General features: G+C 43.2%; 1 protein-coding gene across 11 annotated transcripts in view; it reads left to right on the forward strand.

Moving 5' to 3' along the window:
* CCDC7 (coiled-coil domain containing 7) overlaps window positions 1-19,744 on the forward strand; it is a 301,313-nt gene that overhangs the window by 252,953 nt on the left and 28,616 nt on the right. For 9 of the 11 annotated variants that reach the window (XM_081970140.1, XM_081970145.1, XM_081970146.1 and 6 more), the window contains 4 exons: window positions 12,393-12,500; window positions 13,326-13,451; window positions 15,784-15,852; window positions 16,332-16,433. In XM_081970140.1, the coding sequence (XP_081826266.1) occupies window positions 12,393-12,500; window positions 13,326-13,451; window positions 15,784-15,852; window positions 16,332-16,433 (405 nt within the window). Of the gene's footprint in view, window positions 1-12,392; window positions 12,501-13,325; window positions 13,452-15,783; window positions 15,853-16,331; window positions 16,434-19,744 lie in introns of those variants that run through there. The other 2 variants (XM_081970147.1, XM_081970142.1) reach the window with 2 other exon arrangements.

Consider the following 19,744-nt stretch of genomic DNA (forward strand, 5'->3'; position numbering starts at 1 on the left):
ACTTTTCGTTTGTTGCCTTCTGATCCCGTGCTGGCAAGGCAAGATGGCACACTTCCGCTGTCTTTATGCACTTTGAAATTTGACTCCACCCATAGAAATTGCTGACATTTTGTCTTTGTCTCCGTGACACCCAGAAATATCTCTTGATATACTGTACCCTGGACTTGGAATAATGGATTTTATTGTCTGGATTTGAATTATAAAAAAGGTCCCTATTATTGTCTGGACTGCCTGCCTCGTGATCTCTCTTGGCTATCCCCTTTTCATAGTTGCCATTTCATCCTATGGACACAGACACCTCTGAGTTTCTCTTTACTAAAATGGCATCGAAAAGACCCCCACCTGGGAAACCAGGCTTTGCTGGCTCTGCTCCAACATCCTCAGTGGACAACAGACATTAACATCTTTACTACAACCCAAGGCCCCTGAGGAGGACCTAACTCACCAGTTGCTTCAAAAGCTCTTAAAGGGGCAGGAGGACTTGAAAAACCAACTGAAAGAAATGAATGAACAGCTCAGAGAGAACCAAAACCGAACGGCTCAAAATTCACAGACTGGAACTTTTGGAGGAGGGGACGGCTGAGATGAGGGGGGAGGTGAGGGGGGTCCAGAGAGGAAACCAAGAACTTGAGAACCATCAGATAAAAATGGAATTTGAAAGGATGTCTTTTTTCCTTAGATTTCAAAATGTAATTGAGGCTGATGATGAAGATTTGAGGGAGATTATGACAAATTTACTCGCTGAATATATTAAAAAAGACAGACAGCAGTTGGGATGGGATATTGACCTGGTCTATAGAGTTAATTCAGCTTATGCCAGAACACACAATGTTCCAAGAGAGGTTCACATTAAATTTCTCAGAAAGACTACAAGAGATGAGATTCTGAGTGCACAAAGGGGGCAAATGTTAAAATACAAGGATAGAGAGATAGTCATCCTGAAACAAATCCCAAGAAAGTTAGAGATAAAAGAAAAAAATATTCGCTTTTAGCGAAGAAACTATTTGAGAAAGGGGTTTGGTTCCGGTGGCTGCTGCCAGAAGGCATGCTGGTATTCTGGGAGGGCAGTAGAATCAGAATTAATACAACTATGGAGGCAGAGGCTTTCATGGAAAAAAACAAAGCTCTCCTAGATAAAGCTGATGACACTACACAAGACACACAAGACACGGGGGGTGCCGGAGCTTTGCTGGGGGGGGGGGGAATAGGCAACATCGAGAAAACTTAGATCACAAAAGTGAGTTAGAAAAGTAATGCAATTGCTGATACAGGGAATTTTTTCTCTTTGATATAAAATAGATTGAAATTATTGGAAGATATAAGGTAAAAATATGCTGTCAAAAAATTACTAAGTAGTAATTACCTAATGTATTAACAAGTGAAAGTTATGAGAACCGGGGGGAGTGCCATTTCATGCATAATGTAGCTGTCATAATTTGTAATCTTACCCATTACCCTTCTTCCTAAAAATTTTGTAAAACCAATTAAAAAAATTGTTCAAAAAAAAAAAAAAAAGAGGATGACTTGATTCCTCCCCCTTCTGCCTTGTTGGGCCTGTTCAAACCTGCAATGTTTCGTTCTCTCTTATTTAAAGCCAAGAAGGTCTCTGGTATTCCAGCTTCCAAGCCATCCACCTCCTCAGAGGCGGACAAATCTGACACCACTGATCCCCTATTATCACATCCTCCAATCGAAAAGGACATTGTTCCCTCTCCGAAACTGTTTCTAGAGGTGATTCAAAACCAGTGGGGTTCCCCGGGGTCAGGGCCCCTCCCTTCTACTCTGGACAAACAGTTATAATGTCAGCCCAGAGCTTTCTAAACTTTTGGAGGTTCCTTCCATTGATCTTCCAGTGGTGTCCTTGTCATCTTCTAATGTGGCCACCAATGCTCCTGAGGACACCCTCCGCCCTGAGGATAAACGCTTCAAGCAGTCACTGGTAAAGGACAGGTTCCCTCCTGGGGACTCCCGCGCCCACCAGGACATGAACAAACTTAAAGTGGCAATGGAGTATGCAGCTGATGCTTCTTTGGATGCGACACATTTCTCTTCCAAGTCCATGGCTTCTTCCATTGCCACGAGACGTTTTCTTTGGCTGAAGTAGTGGCAAGCGGAGGCCAGAGCGAAGTGGCACTTGTCGTCGGCACCCTTCTCACCTGGTCTGCTCTTCGGTCCTCCTCTGGAGCCGCTCTTGGTGGAGTCCAAAGAGAAGCACAAGGTGCTTCCTGCCACAAACCGCAAGTCTGATCCTAAGCCTTCTCCATTCTTCCACAGGTCGTCCTTTCACGGGACGGACGGGGGATTTGCCTACCCCTGTCCTCAGCGCCAGGCTCCCCCGAGACAAGGCCAGCGGTTCCAGGACAGGTCCACCGAAACTCCCAGAGATTCTCCTATAGAAAACCCTTCAAGGGCGGATCAAACCATACTTTCCGAAAGCAGAAGTGAAGGTCTGGACAACCTCTCAATTGGGGGCCGCCTGTCTGCCTTCACAGATCACTGGAATGACATCACCAGCGACTCTTGGATCAGGCGTACTGTCCGTTTTGGCCTGGCTCTGGAATTTCCGTCTCCAGAGACATTTCCAAAAGGCATCTGGTTGAATTAGCTATCAGACACATCCTCCAAATTCAGGCCATTGAGGAGGTGTCTGATAGCTAATTCAACCAGATGCCTTTTGGAAATGGGGGGGTTGGAGAGCTGTTCTCGACCTCAAATTTATAAACAAATTTATAGTTTATAGGAGATTTAAAATGCATTCTCTGTCGTCCATTCTGGAGAGTATTCAGCCCAATGATCTTCTCTCCTCTATGATCTTATAGAGGCATACCTCCATATCCCAATTCTTCCAGATCACAGAAAATTCCTTCGGTTTTCTTATAATGAGAATCACTTCCAATACTTAGCTCTTCCATTTGGCTTATCATCGGCCCCGAGGGTCTTTACTAAGATTTTAGCAGCTCTGGCGACCCATCTCAGATCTATGCTGGTTAGAATTCTCTGTTATCTTGATTATATTTTGTTACTATCCAGGTCCTCAAATTAGGCTCTCCAGGACATCCAGATCACCCTCCAGACCTTAGCATACCATGGCTTTCTGGTCAACTTGAAGAAGAGTCATCTGCAGCCCACGACCCATCTCATGCATCTTGAGGCAGTGATAGACACTTCTTTGGAACAGATATTTTTGTCCCCAGAGAGACAGGTGAGCATTCGCACCCTGGTATCATCCATCTGCGACCAGCAGGCGGTTCCGCTCATCCAACTGTCTCAACTCCTGGGCAAGATGGTGGCCGCATTCCACATTGTGCCGTGGGCCAGATTCCACTGTCGCCAGCTTCAATGGCTCCTTTTCCCCTGACCTCGGACGTAAGGTGATCTCTTCGCTGGTGGCTCTCCCCCGCAGTGACCCTAGGCTCCCTGTTTCGCGAACCCCCATACATCACGCTAACAACAGACGCAAGTCTACAGGGTTGGGGAGCTCACATCCTATCTCAGATGGCCCAAGGACTCTGGTCTCTCTCTGACCAGAAGAACAGTATCAACTGGTTAGAGCTCAAGGCCGTGTTCCTTGCCCTGCTCCGGTTTGAATCTTTTGTGGCCAATGCGCATGTGCTCATCGTTACAGAAAATACCACCACCAAAACACACATAAACCGGCAGGGGGGGACAAAATCCTGGCGTCTGATGACTCTGTCTTACCAACTAATGTCTTGGGCGGAAGCCCACCTGTTGTCACTCCGGTCCGAACACATATCAGGGATCCACAACGTACAGGCAGATATACTCAGCTGCACTCACATAGATCCGGCAGAGTGGAGCTTACATCACTGCGTGTTCCAGCAGCTGACAGTCAGGTTTGGCCTCCCGATCCTCAACCTCTTTGCCTCTCAGAACAACGCTCAGTTGCCAAGCTACTTCACCCGCTTCGCGTCCCGGGGGCAGAGGGAATGGATGCCTTAAGGTCCGACTGGCCTCCAGGCCTTCTGTATGCCTTTCCACCTACCCCACTCCTCCAGAGGGTAATCCGAAAATGATGGTGGAAAAGGCAGAACTAATCTTAATCGCTCCTCGGTGGCCCCGCAGACCCTGGTTTGCCGACCTCATGAATCTCTCAGTGGCTCCTCCATGGCAATTGCCACAATTCCCTTCACTTCTTCTGCAAGGGGCGTGCCAACATCCAGACCTTCCCTGGCTGCGCCTCACCTCTTGGAGGTTGAGCAGGAAGCTCTACGAACTGCGAACCTCTCAGCGGAGGTAATCCGAACTATTCAATCTTCCAGGCGCCCTTCCACTAACCACATTTATGACGCCACTTGGACTCAATTCTCTCTCTCGTGTCAATCAAAAGGCGTTCCTCTCGAGGCATCTGTTCCCCAAATTCTTTAATTCCTGCAACGGGGACTGGACCTGGGACTTTCTCCGAGCACTCTCCGCCGCCAGGCCACAGCCCTCTCATCAGTCCTCTCACTGACTGGGGCTCAGCCTCTCTCTCATAAACCTCTGATTCGGCTTTTCTTGAGGGGGGCCACGAACATCATGCCACCAACGATTTACAGATTCCCTACCTTTCTAAAGTCCTGGAGTCCCTGACCCAGTCTCCATTTGAGCCTTTGCATTCTGTGTCCATGCATGTCCTAACATTAAAAGTGGTTTTTCTTTTAGCCATTACTTCAGCAAGACATGTTTCTGAGTTGGCAGCCTTATCCACCAGGCAAGACCTATGCATCTTTCACCCAGATAGGGTAGTCCTTCGGCTTGACCCGACCTTTATGCCCAAGGTAAATTCTGTATTCCACAGATCCCAGGAACTCGTGCTCCCAGATTTCTGCCCTCGGACATCACACGAGCTGGAACGTAAGTGGCATTACCTTGATGTGCCTTAAGCATTTATATTAAGCGAACTGCTTCTTTCAGGCGCTCTGAGGCCCTTTTCATCAAGTTCCAACCTGGTAGTAAGGAGGGATCCAAGGCCTCATCTTTGGACATTGGTCGCTAGGTAAGGGCAGCCATTTCCCGGGAGTATTCCGCTCTCTCTCTGCCGGTTCCATCACATATCACGGCGCACTTCACATGCAGCACGGCCACTTCTGCGGCCTGGTCTACTCAGGCTCCGCTGGAGGACATTTGCTGAGCGTCTACATGGACTTCAGTTACTCCATTCATTCGTCACTACAAGCTGGACAGATATGCCTCAGCTGATGCTTCCTTTGGATGGCGCGTGCTGCAGCGAGTGGTGGCCACTTAAGTCTCTTATCTATTTATTTCCCTCCTGATGGGACTATTGGGCTTTGGTATGTCCCATGCCTGGATGATGTCTCCACCTACTGGGCGTTGGTTCTTACCTGATACGTCCTTTCTCCAAATGGTGGAGACATCATCCAGCCCCACCCCATTTCAGAGGCTTATTATCTTACTTTCCTTCCTAATGTGTACCTTTCCTGTCCACTATGTTTCTTGAGGAGAGATAGTACATATTGTTTCAGATTGCTTACACAGCGGTCTACAAGTCACTTCATCTATTTCTGGGGAAGAGCCTCGTGGGGTGTCTTTAATACTTGTAGACCCAGTCCTATTGGATCCTGACAGAGTCATATCCCATGCCTGGATGATGTCTCCACCATTTGGAGAAAGGGCGTATCAGGTAAGAACCAACGCCCATTCTCAGTCATCCAGGTCATGGTTGCCCCAAAGGTGCTTTTTCAAGAGGCAACTGGACTTTCTGGTTTTTCTTTGAAGACGTTTTGCTTTTTGTCCAAGAAGCTTCTTCAGCTCTGACTGGATGGTGGGGAATGGAAGGATTTATGTTCCTTGCAGACAGCTGGACATTTGCATTCTTTTAGTGAGTAATTAAAGACCAGCTGGAGGTTTATCTGTGTTGTCAGGGTTACCTGAGTAATGCAAATCGGTGTAGAGCCTTCTTGAAACTGTTGAAAGGACTGTATTGTAGACTGGAGATAGATGTGTTCTATCCTTTCTCCTCTGTTGAGAGAGGACTGATCAATTTGACATACATGGCCTTTTTGAGCCCTCTTTCAAACCAGTGGTCCTCTCTGTCCAAAATGTGAACTTTGCTGTCTTCAAAAGAATGGCCTTTATCTTTTAAATGTGATGGACTACTGAATCTAGTTCTGATGAGTTTGTTCTCCTATGTTGTGTCATGCATTTATGAAGTGGTTGTTTTGTTTCCCCAATGTACAGATCTGCATATCTCACTGCATTGCACTGCATATACCACATTGCTCAGTTTGTGTCTAGGTATTTTATCCTTGGGGTTGACAAGCCTCTGCCTCAGGGTATTCTTGGGTTTGAAGTGTGCATGTATGCTGTGTTGGCTGAAGATCCTCGTGAGGTTTTTTTTAATATTTTTGCAAGATATGGAATGACAGTATTGTTTCGTTTATTGTTTTCTTTCTTATCTGTTATGGAGGAGCTCCGGGACCTTCCACCAGTCAATTAACTTTTAAAAATAAGAATCAAATTGAAAGCAAAAGCTTTGAAAGTGGAATTTAAAACCAAGCATGCTTCCAAATACTAAATAGCTGAGAGAAAAGATAGAACTCTTCAATCGCTTTTGCCAGGAATTGCTATATGTTGCCAGGAGTGCATACAAAGACTCATCTTGGATCATTCCTAACTGCTCTCATTTGATCTAGAAAGCCGGCTACCAAGTAATCTTCTTTTGCAGTAAATCAGCTATTTGTCTGCAGGAAAAGCATCGCTCCAGCATGCCATCTTGGAGAAGGAGTCAAAACTAAAACTATTTTCATATATGTATATATAAACCAGCTTATATTTCTCTATTTCTATTTTTCATTAGATTGGCATGTCGTATATCTTTTCCAAGAATAGAAATTTCACATTTGCAGAAATAGAGAATCAATCATTGTTTACTACTTTAGCCTAGCAGTCTTGAAGAGACAAAGTAGAAGCAGAAACTATAATTAAAGCATTTGTTACTTTTCTTTGTGCATTTAATCTTTTCAACTAAATGCACATTCCTTTCCCCTATTAATTGTATTGACATCATATTAAAAATAGCCACTTTTCATCTCACACACACCCCTCTCCGATTTTTGGTAAGTATCATCCAGCCATGGATTGAAATCCTCATAATTTTCAGAAATTATCTTTTTTTAAAAAACAAAAACAAAGTTTTATTGGTTTTTTTATATTTTACAAAGGGGAAAGGTAAGGGAAAAGTTACAAATTTTGGCAGCTGCGAAATACGGTAGATGCACCCCCCCCTCCAAACTCATAGTATACATTTGCATAAAATTCAATATTAAGTAATAACATGTAGTCAGTGTGGTAAATTCAATTGGTAATTTCGATCAGTTTATATCAGATGACGTTTCTTACTCATTTGTGTGATCTGAGCTTTCTTGTTGTTGCCCCATCTCCCCCCGCTGGCAGAGCTCCGGCCCCTCCCGTGTCTTGTATGTCTGTTGAAGAGTCATCTGGTTTTTCTAGGAGCAGTTTATTTTTCTCCATAAAGGCCTGCGCCTCTATGGGTGTATTAATCCTAACTCTTGTCTCCTCCCAGAATATTAACATACCTTCAGGCATCAACCATCTAAACCACACACCCTTCTGGTATAATTTATTCGCCAATTGCGAATAGTCTTTTCTTTTTCCCCTCACTTTCTTGGGGATCTGTTTCAGGATGGTTATCTCCTTATCTTTATATGTCAAGGCTTGCCCCCTTTGTGCATTCAGGATTTCATCTCTTGTACTTTTCCTAAGAAATTTAATGTGTACCTCCCTGGGAACATTGTGTGTTTTAGCATAAGCTGAGTTTACTCTATAAGCCAGGTCTATTTCCCACCCCATCTGTTGTTTCTCCTTCTGAATATACTCAGCCAAAATGTTTGTCATGATGTCCCTTATGTTTTCATCATCTGTCTCCATCACGTTTTGAAATCTAAGGTAAAAAGACATTCTCTCAAACTCTATTTTCATTTGTTGGGTGTCAAGTTCTTTGTTTCCCTTCTGCACACCCTCTATCCCCCCACCCTCATCTCAGCCGCCCCATCCTCCAAAAGATCCAGTCTCTGTGAGTTCTTATTAATTTTATCCTGGTTCTCTTTAATTTCTTCTTTCATCTCCTTCAGTTGTCTCTTTATTTCCTCTTGTCCCTGTAGAATTTGCTGAAACATTTGATGAAACTCCAGGTCCGTAGATTTAGGTTGCTTGAAGGCTGTTAACGTTGATTGTGTGCTAGGACTGGAGGTTGCAGATGTTGGGGCAGAGGCAGCAAAGCCTGACTTTCCAGGAGGTGGTCTTTTAGATGCCATTGTTTATGAAGTAAAGAGTCCAGTCACTATAAAGAAGGATCAGAAGGGTAGAACAGCCAAGAGAGTCCAGGAGACAGAGAGTCCAGGCAGAGGGGGATTTTCTAATCACCCTGGCAGATGAGCAAAAGTTTTTCACTCCAAGGAGTTCAAAGGCAAACAGTCAACAAGAGAGTTATCCAGGTAGCACGGAGACAAAGACCAGAAGCCTGAAGTTTGGAAGGTGGAGTCAAGTTTCACATTTCATAAAGACAACGGAAGTGTGCCATCTTGCCCTGCCAGCTTTGGGTTTCGAGGCAACAAATAAAGTTTTCAAAGTTCAAAAATCCCAAAGCTTCCAGATCTCATTATTTTATAGGTTTAAGTCCGAAAATCCACTTAGTTAGGGTGTGGCATCTTTGGTTTGGCTCTCCCCCTCCTCCTTCCCTTGGGGCTGAGAGCACACTTGTTTCCAGCCGCTTGTCTGAGGGGGGGAAAATCCCCCTCCCCTCCAGCCGCGCCTCTCCAAGTCAAACCGAAAAAAAAGTTTGCACAACTGACGAGTTTTTAAATTAGTAATGGGGATGGAGGGAGTCTACACCTCACCGCTCCGCCGCCGCATCCTTCAGTTTTCTTTTTCTCCGCACAGCCTCTCAGCGAAGACGCCCACACGTCCTCCGATCTGCTCCCCGGTGCCTTGAGCGAGGCGGGGGACCTCCCGCCGCCCGCCACCGATCCAGGGATCCCCCACGGTGCCGTCCCTCCGGCAGGACGCCTCTACGGGGCGTCCTGTGCCCCCCAAGAAGTGGGGAAGCCCACCGGGGAGCCGGAGCGAGCAACAAATTGCCCGTCGCCGTCAGCTGCCGGAACCGGAAGTCATTTTCAGAAATTATCTTGATTGAGGCTACTTAGGACTGACATTCAGCAAAATTAGAAGGGACCACCGCTGTCTAGGCTGGAGAAGAGTTTTAAAGCTTGAACCTTATTTTATGGATTTTAAATTAACACAATAAAGATAGTGCTGCAATAAGGATTTTTATAGACTGATATCATTCGCCTAATATTTCCTTCACCAAATGTGTAAAATCATTGGATAATCAACTGCATGATAAAATAAACTGAAATTAAATCCAGTTAATACAAAGGGGGTGTACAAAGAGATTGAAATGCTACTTTGGATGGATAGAGTTGCATTATGTGAGATAGAGGGGTCCACATTCTGGGACTGCACCTTAATCTTGAGTCCACAACATCCACTGTAAGGAAGTGGGCATTTATAAATTACTGCTAGTTCAAATGGTTACACCAGGTACACCTGTCCCTTACCTTAGTCGCAATTACCCTTGCCTTCGCTATATTCTTTCTTATTACTGTAAAGTGTTTGGAAATTGAAAAGTGCAAATAACTGGAGCTAAAGGGAGCAGATAAAGGAATCACATAATGTTTGTACTGAAAGATATGTGCTAGTTGCAAACTGCCTGTGAGGAATCATTTCAAGTGATGTGCCAACAGTTAAAGTTGTAAATGTCCATCCTGATATAAAGTTCCCAGATTATTTAGCTAGCAACTGTATTTTTAAAGATACTTCTAAGTCTTATCTATGTGGTATTATTTTGTGAGGCATTATCTTATCACCCAGACTATGGAATACTTTTTGAGGAGATTTCACTCCTCTTCTAGTATTTTGAAAAATAGTAAAGATGCAATTCTTTCATCAATCTTGTACAAATTGTTTATATTATTGTTATGTTTATTCATTGTTAAATGTTAAATGATGGCAACTGCCTTAAACGAATAGAAAAATGAAATATAAATCCAATATATAAATAATTCATAAGTCGTATAACACTTTATCAAATGTTTGGCATGCCTACTGATTGAATTGAATTTCAATTTAAGGACAATTTGTTTTCTCCATCTTTTTTTTTGACAATAATTTTAAAGGTGATTTAAAAGAAACAAAAGTAAAGAAAAAAGCCATGCCCACAGCAAAAAAATAGGAGAAAGAAAGAAAAAGAAAGAAAGAATTTCAATGCTTTTTTCTTTCTTTTCATTCTAGTATGAATTCATATCCTGCCTTCTCCCACTTTTATCTGACTTGGTCATTAAAAAATTAGAAATACACAAAATAAGACCCTTTTGTTCCCACTGAGAATTCTGAATATTAATTCTCTACAATAGTTTGGCTATACACAGAGTAGTGTATTGATTAAAATGTTGGACTGGAAGAGGGAAGGAAGAGGATCTAGATTCAAACTCACCCTCAGCCATGGTGCTGACAACTTCCAGCTCTACAGCTTCTACAGACAATGCAAGATTAATGCTTATGCCTTAGGCATCAAGCAACGAATTTGCGAACACCTAGAAGCAAACAAAGTAATAGCCAAAAGTCAACATGGATTTGTCAAAAACACATCATGCCAGACTAATCTTATTGCATTCTTTGATAATGTGACAAAATTTTTGGACCAGAGGAATGCCGTTGATATAGTTTACTTGGACTTCAGTAAGGCTTTTGATAAGGTAGACCATAACCTACTACTAAATAAAGTAGAAGAATGTGGGTTAGACAGCATCACCACCAGATGGATTCGTAACCGGCCGACCAACCACACTCAACGTGTAGTCCTCAATGGAACTGCATCTACATGGAGGGAAGTATGCAGTGGAGTACCCCAAGGCTCTGTTTTAGGCCCAGTACTCTTCAACATCTTCATCAATGATTTGGATGAGGGAATAAATGGGGAACTCATCAAATTTGCAGATGACACCAAGCTGGCAGGAATAGCCAACACTCCAGAAGATAGGCTTAAGATACAGAAGGATCTTGACAAACTTGAACATTGGGCACTATCTAATAAAATGAAATTCAATTGTGAAAAGAGTAAGGTTCTACATTTAGGCTACAAAAACAGAATGCACAGGTACAGTTTAGGTGGTACCGTGCTCAATAGTAGTAACTGTGAGAGGGATCTTGGAGTTCTAGTGGACAACCATTTAAATATGAGCCAGCAGTGCGCAGCAGCTGCCAAAAAAGCCAACACAGTTCTAGGCTGCATCAACAGAGGGATAGAATCAAGATCACGTGAAGTGTTAATACCACTTTATAATGCCTTGGAATACTGCATTCAGTTCTGGTCGCCACGATGTAAAAAAGATGTGGAGACTCTAGAAAGAGTGCAGAGAAGAGCAACAAAGATGATTAGGGGACTGGAGACTAAAACATATGAAGAACAGTTGCAGGAACTAGGTATGTCTAGCTTAAGAGAAAGAAGGACTAGGGGAGACATGATAGCAGTGTTCCAATATCTCAGGGGTTGCCACAAAGAAGAGGGAGTCAAGCTATTCTCCAAGGCACCTGAGGACAGAACAAGAAGCAATGGGTGGAAACTAACCAAGGAGAGAAGCAACTTAGAACTGAGGAGAAACTTCCTGACAGTTAGAACAATTAATCAGTGGAACAGCTTGCCTCCAGAAGTTGTGAATGCCCCAACACTGGAAGTCTTTAAGAAGATGTTGGATAGCCATTTGTCTGGAACGGTATAGGGTTTCCTGCCTAGGCAGGGGGTTGGACTAGAAGACCTCCAAGGTCCCTTCCAACTCTACTATTGTATTGTATTGTATTGTATTGCTGAGGTTGCCTTTGGAAGAACAAGATTGCAGCTGTTGACTTTTTCTTAGTAAATTTCATTTGTTCCAGAATGAAATAGAAATCTAGTCTGGAATCTCATTTAAAACATATTGCTCAAGATATCTGATCAACTGTATTAATTATTGGCTTTCAGTTGTAGCTGGGTTTTATTCCAAACTAGGAAAAGAATGTTGCATATTTACTTAAAGAAAGCATGTATCTTACTTTTAAAAGAAAGTACCATTGTTATGTTATTGGCTTATTTTTCTTTGTGCTTTTTTTACATTGATTGTAGGCCTCCTCATAGATACAATAGATTTAGGTCTGCTAGGAAAGGAATTGAAAATATCAGAAATAAGAATTAAGTAAGATAAAATTCTACCTTCCTGCAGGACTCCCTCTTCAATCAGTCAGTAAATAAACTTCCTGGTAAGATGATAGCATGATATGAATGCTTTAGGCTAATAATTTAAAAATATTTCCTTTTACAGAAATACAAGCATTATCTGAGAAGAGAAAGTTGTATTTGGACAATATGGAATTAGATCTGAAAGATTTGAAACTTTTGCAGACTGCTGCAGTTACTCAGCCGGATAATGGTAAATAATTAATTTTTAGTATGATAATATGCTAGGCACTTTTCTGTTTTCTCAGAAATGGATTTTGTTTTAGATGAAAAATCTTCAGTACATTTTTGGTTGACAAATAGAACTGATGATGACAAAAATAATTCTTAGTTTTGTGTAGGAAAGCATCCAACAATAGTTAATTCCCCTTGTAGCCTAGGAAACAGGAATCATACCTTAATTATTTTTAACTCAAGGCTTGATGAAATGGGATTAATCTTTCCTTTTTCATAAGGGTCCTCCAATTATTCTGTTGCAGGAAGAATTAGGAATTGATTAAAAAATGCCTCCATTCTTTCTCTGGTTTCTGTCTCTCACTATACATAATATAGCTAGAATTAGAATTTGCATTTCAAATCTTTCTCCATTTCTGTATTGCCATTTCTGTATCACTATATGACAAAAGGATCCAGCAAACTTCTCACTTGCTTTTAACCTTCCAAAGAGATAGGCACTTTACTAGAAGAAGAGGATACCAACCCATAGATCAACTCTTGATATTCTTCTGATCTACTTAGAACCTCTTATGCTACTACAGATGTTTGTTCCAGCTATTATAAAATCTTACACTTTTCTCAAATTTCTGATTGCTCAATCAGCATTTGAGTGATGCATTGCTGCTCTTGAATTTTTGGTGTTTTTGTAAACATTACTTATGATATTGCTAGTTTAATGTGTTTTATTTAAATTATTTTTAATATATTACATCCTAACCTCTAGATATTGCCTTCCAGTCTATTTTTTACGGAGTACATTTCTAAAAAATTTAATAGTAACATGGATGCTCCTTTTATGTAGAACAGATAATTCAGCTATTAGCTGAAAAGAAAATGATATTGTTTGACAATCTGGAGGGAATTATTCAAGATATGGAGCAAGCACAAAACTTTGATTTAGAGAAAGGTTTGACGAAAAGATCTGATGGTAAGTGTTTAAAATAAATTTGTAGGGTAATCTATTAATGTTAACTGACCTAGAAAAAACATTGACATAATCTAATACATTTTCTGCAGTTTTTTTTAAAAATATAACTCTTGTTTATTGATGCTGCTTGAATGGAGGGGAGGTAAGAGCATTATAAATCCCAGGTGTGAAAATGTTTATTTCAGACAGAATTCTAGCAAAATCATTACTGATTGTTTCATTATGAACTTAGCATGTAGCAATATATTAGTAATGTAATATCTTTTAGACTGATTATGATGTGGAACAGTGTTTGCCTTAAATGTATATATGTATATTTAATATCCAAACTTTCAATTGTATTTCATTTTTAATCAAATCATTTTTCTTTGTGAACTCTGTACATTGCTCTTATGGTGCTGCCTCTGTATGGGCAGAGCCTTTATCAGAACTTCTCTAGCTGTAGATATTTTTTTTCTGTGTACCTCCAGCACACATGTTCTTGGGCTTGGTTCTCAGTCCCTCAAGTATTTACTTTCAAGTATATAACAATATCTGGCTCTAAATAAACACCATTATTTGGTATTTTATCCATCATTTTTCAGACTTATGTCATTATATCTGATTTATTTATCAGTCTCCTTACTTGCTTGTTCCAGACTTGCATACCTCCTGCAGAAGAAGCAACCAAACATATTCATAAATCTAATCTGCTTTATGAATTTTATTTAGGATTTTTCCTGGTGGAGAAGAATGGGGAACCGAGTTATGTTTACATTTTTTAGACTTAAACTTCCACCATACAGATGGTTCAGCATATTGTCTCTGCTAATTCTGAGCCATCAATTCACATGATGGCTTCACAGCTGCCTTAAATTGAAATATTATTATTATGCTTTTTTTTCCTTTTTCTGCTATTCTGGGTTGCTGTAGTGTATTTGGGCTTATCTAATTAAAGCCCTTACACAGCTTATCTTGAGGAGGTTGGGTTGTTGCTTTGGTAGTGCAGCATCTGGTTATTATGGATGGTTTTTTTTTGTAAACTTGCATTTCTAGTTTGCTATTGTGGATTCTGCTGATCAGGATGTCTAGGAAGAGTAGCAGTTGTTGTTTTCTTCTTTAGTAAACTGGATTCCTTTAAAAACATTATTGATAGCTTTGTGGATATTCTCTAATTGCTCCTTTTTTATTATGGTTAAGATGTCATCTACATATCTGATTCATATTTTCAGTTCTATTTATGGAAGTTCTATGGCTTCTGGATGTTGCATAATGACCTCTGTCCTGAAAGTGGTGACCCCATTCAGTTCAGACTAACTCTTCTTTGGAATTATATTGCCCACATTACAATTGGTAGCTCAATGATAGCAAAGCTACAACTCTGGAACTGGCACAGCTTTCATAACATAGTGCTATTTGTCAGTATTCCAAGTAATGCATCCATAGAAAACAGAATTCTGAGGCAGGCAAGTTCCTCAAAGAACAGTTTATTGGATACTTCTTATTGGCACAACTGGTGAAAGCCAACTCTGAAATTTCCTGTGGCTTTCACCTGATTAAAAGAAAAAGTCCCCCCCCCCCCACCAAGTCACTGGTCACGCTGGACCTTTCCTTAAAAGGCTGATACCTACTTGGAAAATATACTTGGGACTCGCCTCTAAAATCTTTTGAACTGTATCTATTACATTTCTTTAAGATAACCCCAAAGAGCTAGTGAGCTTTTTATTCTGAGGTATGATTATTATTTTCCTCAGTTCAAACAAAAGTAATTCAATGACAAATAGCACTATGTTATGAAAATTGTGCCAGTTCCAGAGTTGCAGCTTTGCTACTATTGAGCTACCAATTGTAATCTGGGCAATATAATTCCAAAAAAGAGTTAGATTAATAAACAGGAAGGAAGGAAGGAAACATTACTTTCTTACCAAAAATTGTTTCAGAATCTCGAATGAACACCAGCTTCCCTATTACAAGAATCTCTTCACTCGAATATCTGCAATGCACTAGATCACTACTTGCTGCAATCTTCTATAGAATTAATCATTTATAAATCTGTGTTTAAAACAGAAAATAAAACATTACAGTCTTGTTTTAAAGATTACTAAAATGAGTTTAGCTTGATAATGATTTCAGGGCAACATCTCTTCTGCTAATTTCTCATTCAATACAGTCTGTGATCTTTCCTGTAGACTTTTTGAAAGTTTATTTTTCCATTTTTTTACTAATGTGGAATAACCAGGGGCGGACTGGTAGCTCCAACAATCAACTAGGAGCGAACTGGTTTGCTCCAACAATGAGCTGGGCCCGCCCACCCATCCCTGCTCTATCCTGTCCTATATTTCCTGCTTTCTAGCTCATCTCAATCACGCAGCACAGCTGACATCCGCCCCAGCTGTTTTACTTACAGTTGCTGACTTGGAAGGTAAGCAGCTGAGCTTCTAAATGCTCCATTTTCAGTGCTGTGCATGCACACAAAGTACGCATGTGCGATAAGCATGCACTCACCGAACCGGTTGTTATACCGGTAGCATCCCACCACTGAGAATAACAACATGCTCACTGTCCTCAATGTTCATTCCACACTCTTTTGCTTCTTGGACTAGAACGGCAAAAGTACACTCTTCTCCATTCCTATGAATAGAGCACTTTCCTACCTGCAATCATATATGCAAAAGGATGTTTTTAATGATTGTTCTTACAAATAGGGAGTTTTTTCTTACTTCCACAACAATTCATGTTATTCATGCAGTAGATTCTCAGTTAAAAATAACCTTCCTTTTCCTATGTTGAAAAATGCAGATATAAAGATTGCTTCGCTCTTTCCTTTCAAAATGCAAGAAACGGACTTTAAAATGCAATATTTTAACCAGAAATTGAATATGTGCATTTCTAAATTTCTAGAGAGAGAAATACATGAGCTGCTAGTGTTTTCAGCACTAGAATCAAAATGTTATGAACTGGAAGAAATGGGAACTCTTCCATATAATCAACTGGATGTTATCAGTAAGTACAGAATTAAGTCTGTACTTAATTTTAAGGGGGGGGAGGGGGGGTTGATTCAGATGGCTCAAACAGGCTTGGGGGGGAGTCTGCCAGGGCACAGGCCAGAGCTAACTAATAGGCGCAGGTTGGGAGGGCTAGGAAGGGTTGGGATTCCGGGGGAGACATTAAGCCATTCCATTGGGGGGTTCACCATCTCTACTGTTTGTGGGAGAGGCAGATATGGTAGGGACCGAGGGCCAAATGATGTTCGGAGGACGCGGGTTTGCTGTTTAAGAGTGATCGTGCGTTCCGACCCTCAATCTCCCTTCTCGTACCCCCGCATGCTCGGGATTACAGGACCCTGGTCTCCGGCTGGTGTCGCTTAACGCCAGGTCCGTGGTATATAAGGCTCCCCTCATTTATGACCTCATACAAGAGGGTAGAGCGGACCTGGCAAGCATTACGGAGACCTGGTTGGGCCATGAGGGGGGGGTGCCCCTTAGCGAACTATGCCCACCAGGCTTCCGGGCATTTCACCAGCTGAGAGCCCAGGGCAGGGGTGGGGGGTGGCGGTGGTTATTAGGGAAAGTCTCAGACCTCAGGAGGTCACTGTGCCTCAGATAGGCGGGTGTGAGTCCCTCTTTGTGAAGTGGGGCCTTGGAGCTCAGGTGGGCCTTTTTGTTATGTATCTGTCTCCCTGCTACGTTTCATCGTCCCTGCCGGAGCTGCTGGATGTGTTAGCTGGAGTGGCGGTTGATTTCCCCAGGCTCATGGTCCTGGGGGATTTCAATCTGCCTTCCATTGGTGAGACATCCGAGTCAGCTCAGGAGTTCATGGCTTCCATGACAGCTATGGACCTAACTCAGTTAATTCAAGACCCCACCCATAATGGGGGACACACGCTCGATCTGATTTTTGTCTCTGGGCAGTGGATGAATGATCTAAATTTAGGGGATATTTCTATTCAACCCTTGTCATGGTCTGATCATTTCCTCATCAGGCTTGACTTCCATACCACTACCCCTCTCTGCAGGGAGGCGGAACTGACTAGATGGTTCCGCCCCAGGCACCTGATGGACCCTGAAAGGTTCCTGATGGAGCTTAGGACTTTTCCTGAATCCCTTGCTCACAACTTGACTGAAGCCCTAGTGGAAGCCTGGGATAGGGCTGTCACTGGGGCCTTGGATCGCGTTGTGCCTTTGCGGCCTCTGACCCGGTGTCAATCCCGGGTGGCTCCCTGGTTTACCAAGGAGCTCTGGGAGATGAAACACCGGAAAAGACGCCGAGAGAGTGGCTGGAGGGCCAGCCGGTCCGAATCTGATAGAACACTAGTAAGAATTCATATTAAATCCTACTAAGTGGCGATAGAAGCGGCAAAACTGCAATATTTTTCCGCTCTTATCGCGTCCTCAGATAACCGCCTAGCCGCCCTGTTTAGGGTGACCCGCTCCTTACTTAACCAAGGAACTGGGGAAGACCCCTTGCAGGGTAGGGCTAAAGAATTTGTTCAGTATCTGCAGGATAATATCGCTCAGATCCGGACAGGCTTGGACTCTGACTAGGTAGATTCGGGCGAGCCGACGGGGATGAATCTTGAGGAGATAATCTGGGATGGGTTTGACCCTGTGACCCCCGAAGGCATGGACAGGATTATGGGGAGACTCAGTGCTGCCACTTGTGTGCTGGACCCGTGTCCCTCTTGGTTAGTTTCGGCTTCCTGGGAGGTGACACGAGGCTGGCTCCAGGTGATTACCAAAGCTTCATTGAGAGAGGGGTTCTTTCCCACTTCCTTGAAGGAGGCGGTGGTGAGGCCCCTCCTTAAAAAGCCTTCCCTGGACCCAGCTTCTTTAGCCAAGTATCGTCCGGTCTCCAACCTTTGCTTTGTAGAAAAGGTTGTCGAGAGTGTGGTAGCACGTCAGCTTCCCCGGTACCTGGATGAAGCTGTCTACCTGGATCCGTTTCAGTCGGGTTTCAGGCCCGTGTACAGCACGGAGACGGCATTGGTTGCGTTGGTCGATGATCTCTGGTGGGCCCGAGACAGGGGCTGCTCCTCTGTCCTGGTCCTATTAGACCTCTCGGCAGCTTTCGATACCATTGACCATGGTATCCTACTGCGACGACTCGGGGGGTTGGGAGTGGGGGGCACCGTTTTACGGTGGTTCTCCTCCTACCTGTCGGATCGGTCACAGTTTGTGTTGACTGGAGGGCAGAGATCGACCCCCAGGCGCATCACTTGTGGGGTGCCCCAGGGGTCGGTTCTCTCACCCCTCCTGTTCAACATATACATGAAACCGCTGGGCGAGATCATCTTGCGTTTTGGGGTACGGTATCATCAATATGCTGATGATACCCAACTTTTCATCTCTACCCCAAACCACCCAAACGATGCCCTCGACGTGATGTCCCGATGCCTGGAGGCTGTGCGATCTGGATGGGGAGGAACAGGCTCAAGCTCAATCCCTCCAAGACTGAATGGCTGTGGTTTCCGTCATCCCGATTTGTACATCTTGTTCAATCTTTGACGATAGGGGGAAAATTTTTAGCCCCCTCAGAGAAGGCTCGCAATCTGGGAATCCTCCTGCATACGTGGCTTAGTTTAGAAGAATACCTGACGGTGACCAGGGAGGCCTTTTACCAGGTTTGCCTGGTACGTCAGTTGCGCCCCTTCTTGGATCGGGATGCTCTGTGCACAGTCACTCATGCCCTCGTCCTTTCTCGCCTGGACTATGCAATGCTCTCTACATGGGGCTGCCCTTGAAGAGCACCCGGAGGCTTCAGCTGGTCCAGAATGCTGCCGCGCAGGTTGTCATGGGGGTACCTAGGTGCTCCCATGTTACACCCCTTTTAGGCGGCCTGCACTGGTTGCCGTTGTTTTCCGGGTGCGATTCAAGGTATTAATTATGACCTTTAAAGCGCTCCATCGCTTAGGCCCAGGGTACCTGCAAGACCACCTACTGCCACCAATAGCCTCCCACCGTCCAGTACGATCCCACAGAGTTGGCCTCCTCAGGGTGCCATCGGCCAGACAATGTCGGCTGGTGACCCCCAGGGGGAAAGCCTTCTCTGTGGGAGTGCTTTCCCTCTGGAATTTTAACTCATTTTTAAATGTCCTATAAATTCAGGCTTTTTTTGGGGGGGGGGGGATATGTATTTAATTTCTTTTTAACTTTTGGGATATGTGTTTTTTAATGTTGTACGCCACCCTGAGTCCTTTGGGAGAAGGGCGGCATATAAATCCAATAAAAACAAACAAAACAAAAACAAAAGTCCTGAAGTATGTACGATATTTCATGATGAAAGAAAAGTTCTTTAGAAGATAACCTATACAGTCA

The sequence above is a fragment of the Natrix helvetica genome (assembly GCF_964273705.1).
Source record: "Natrix helvetica genome assembly, chromosome: Z".
In the NCBI taxonomy this organism is placed as follows: domain Eukaryota; kingdom Metazoa; phylum Chordata; class Lepidosauria; order Squamata; family Natricidae; genus Natrix; species Natrix helvetica.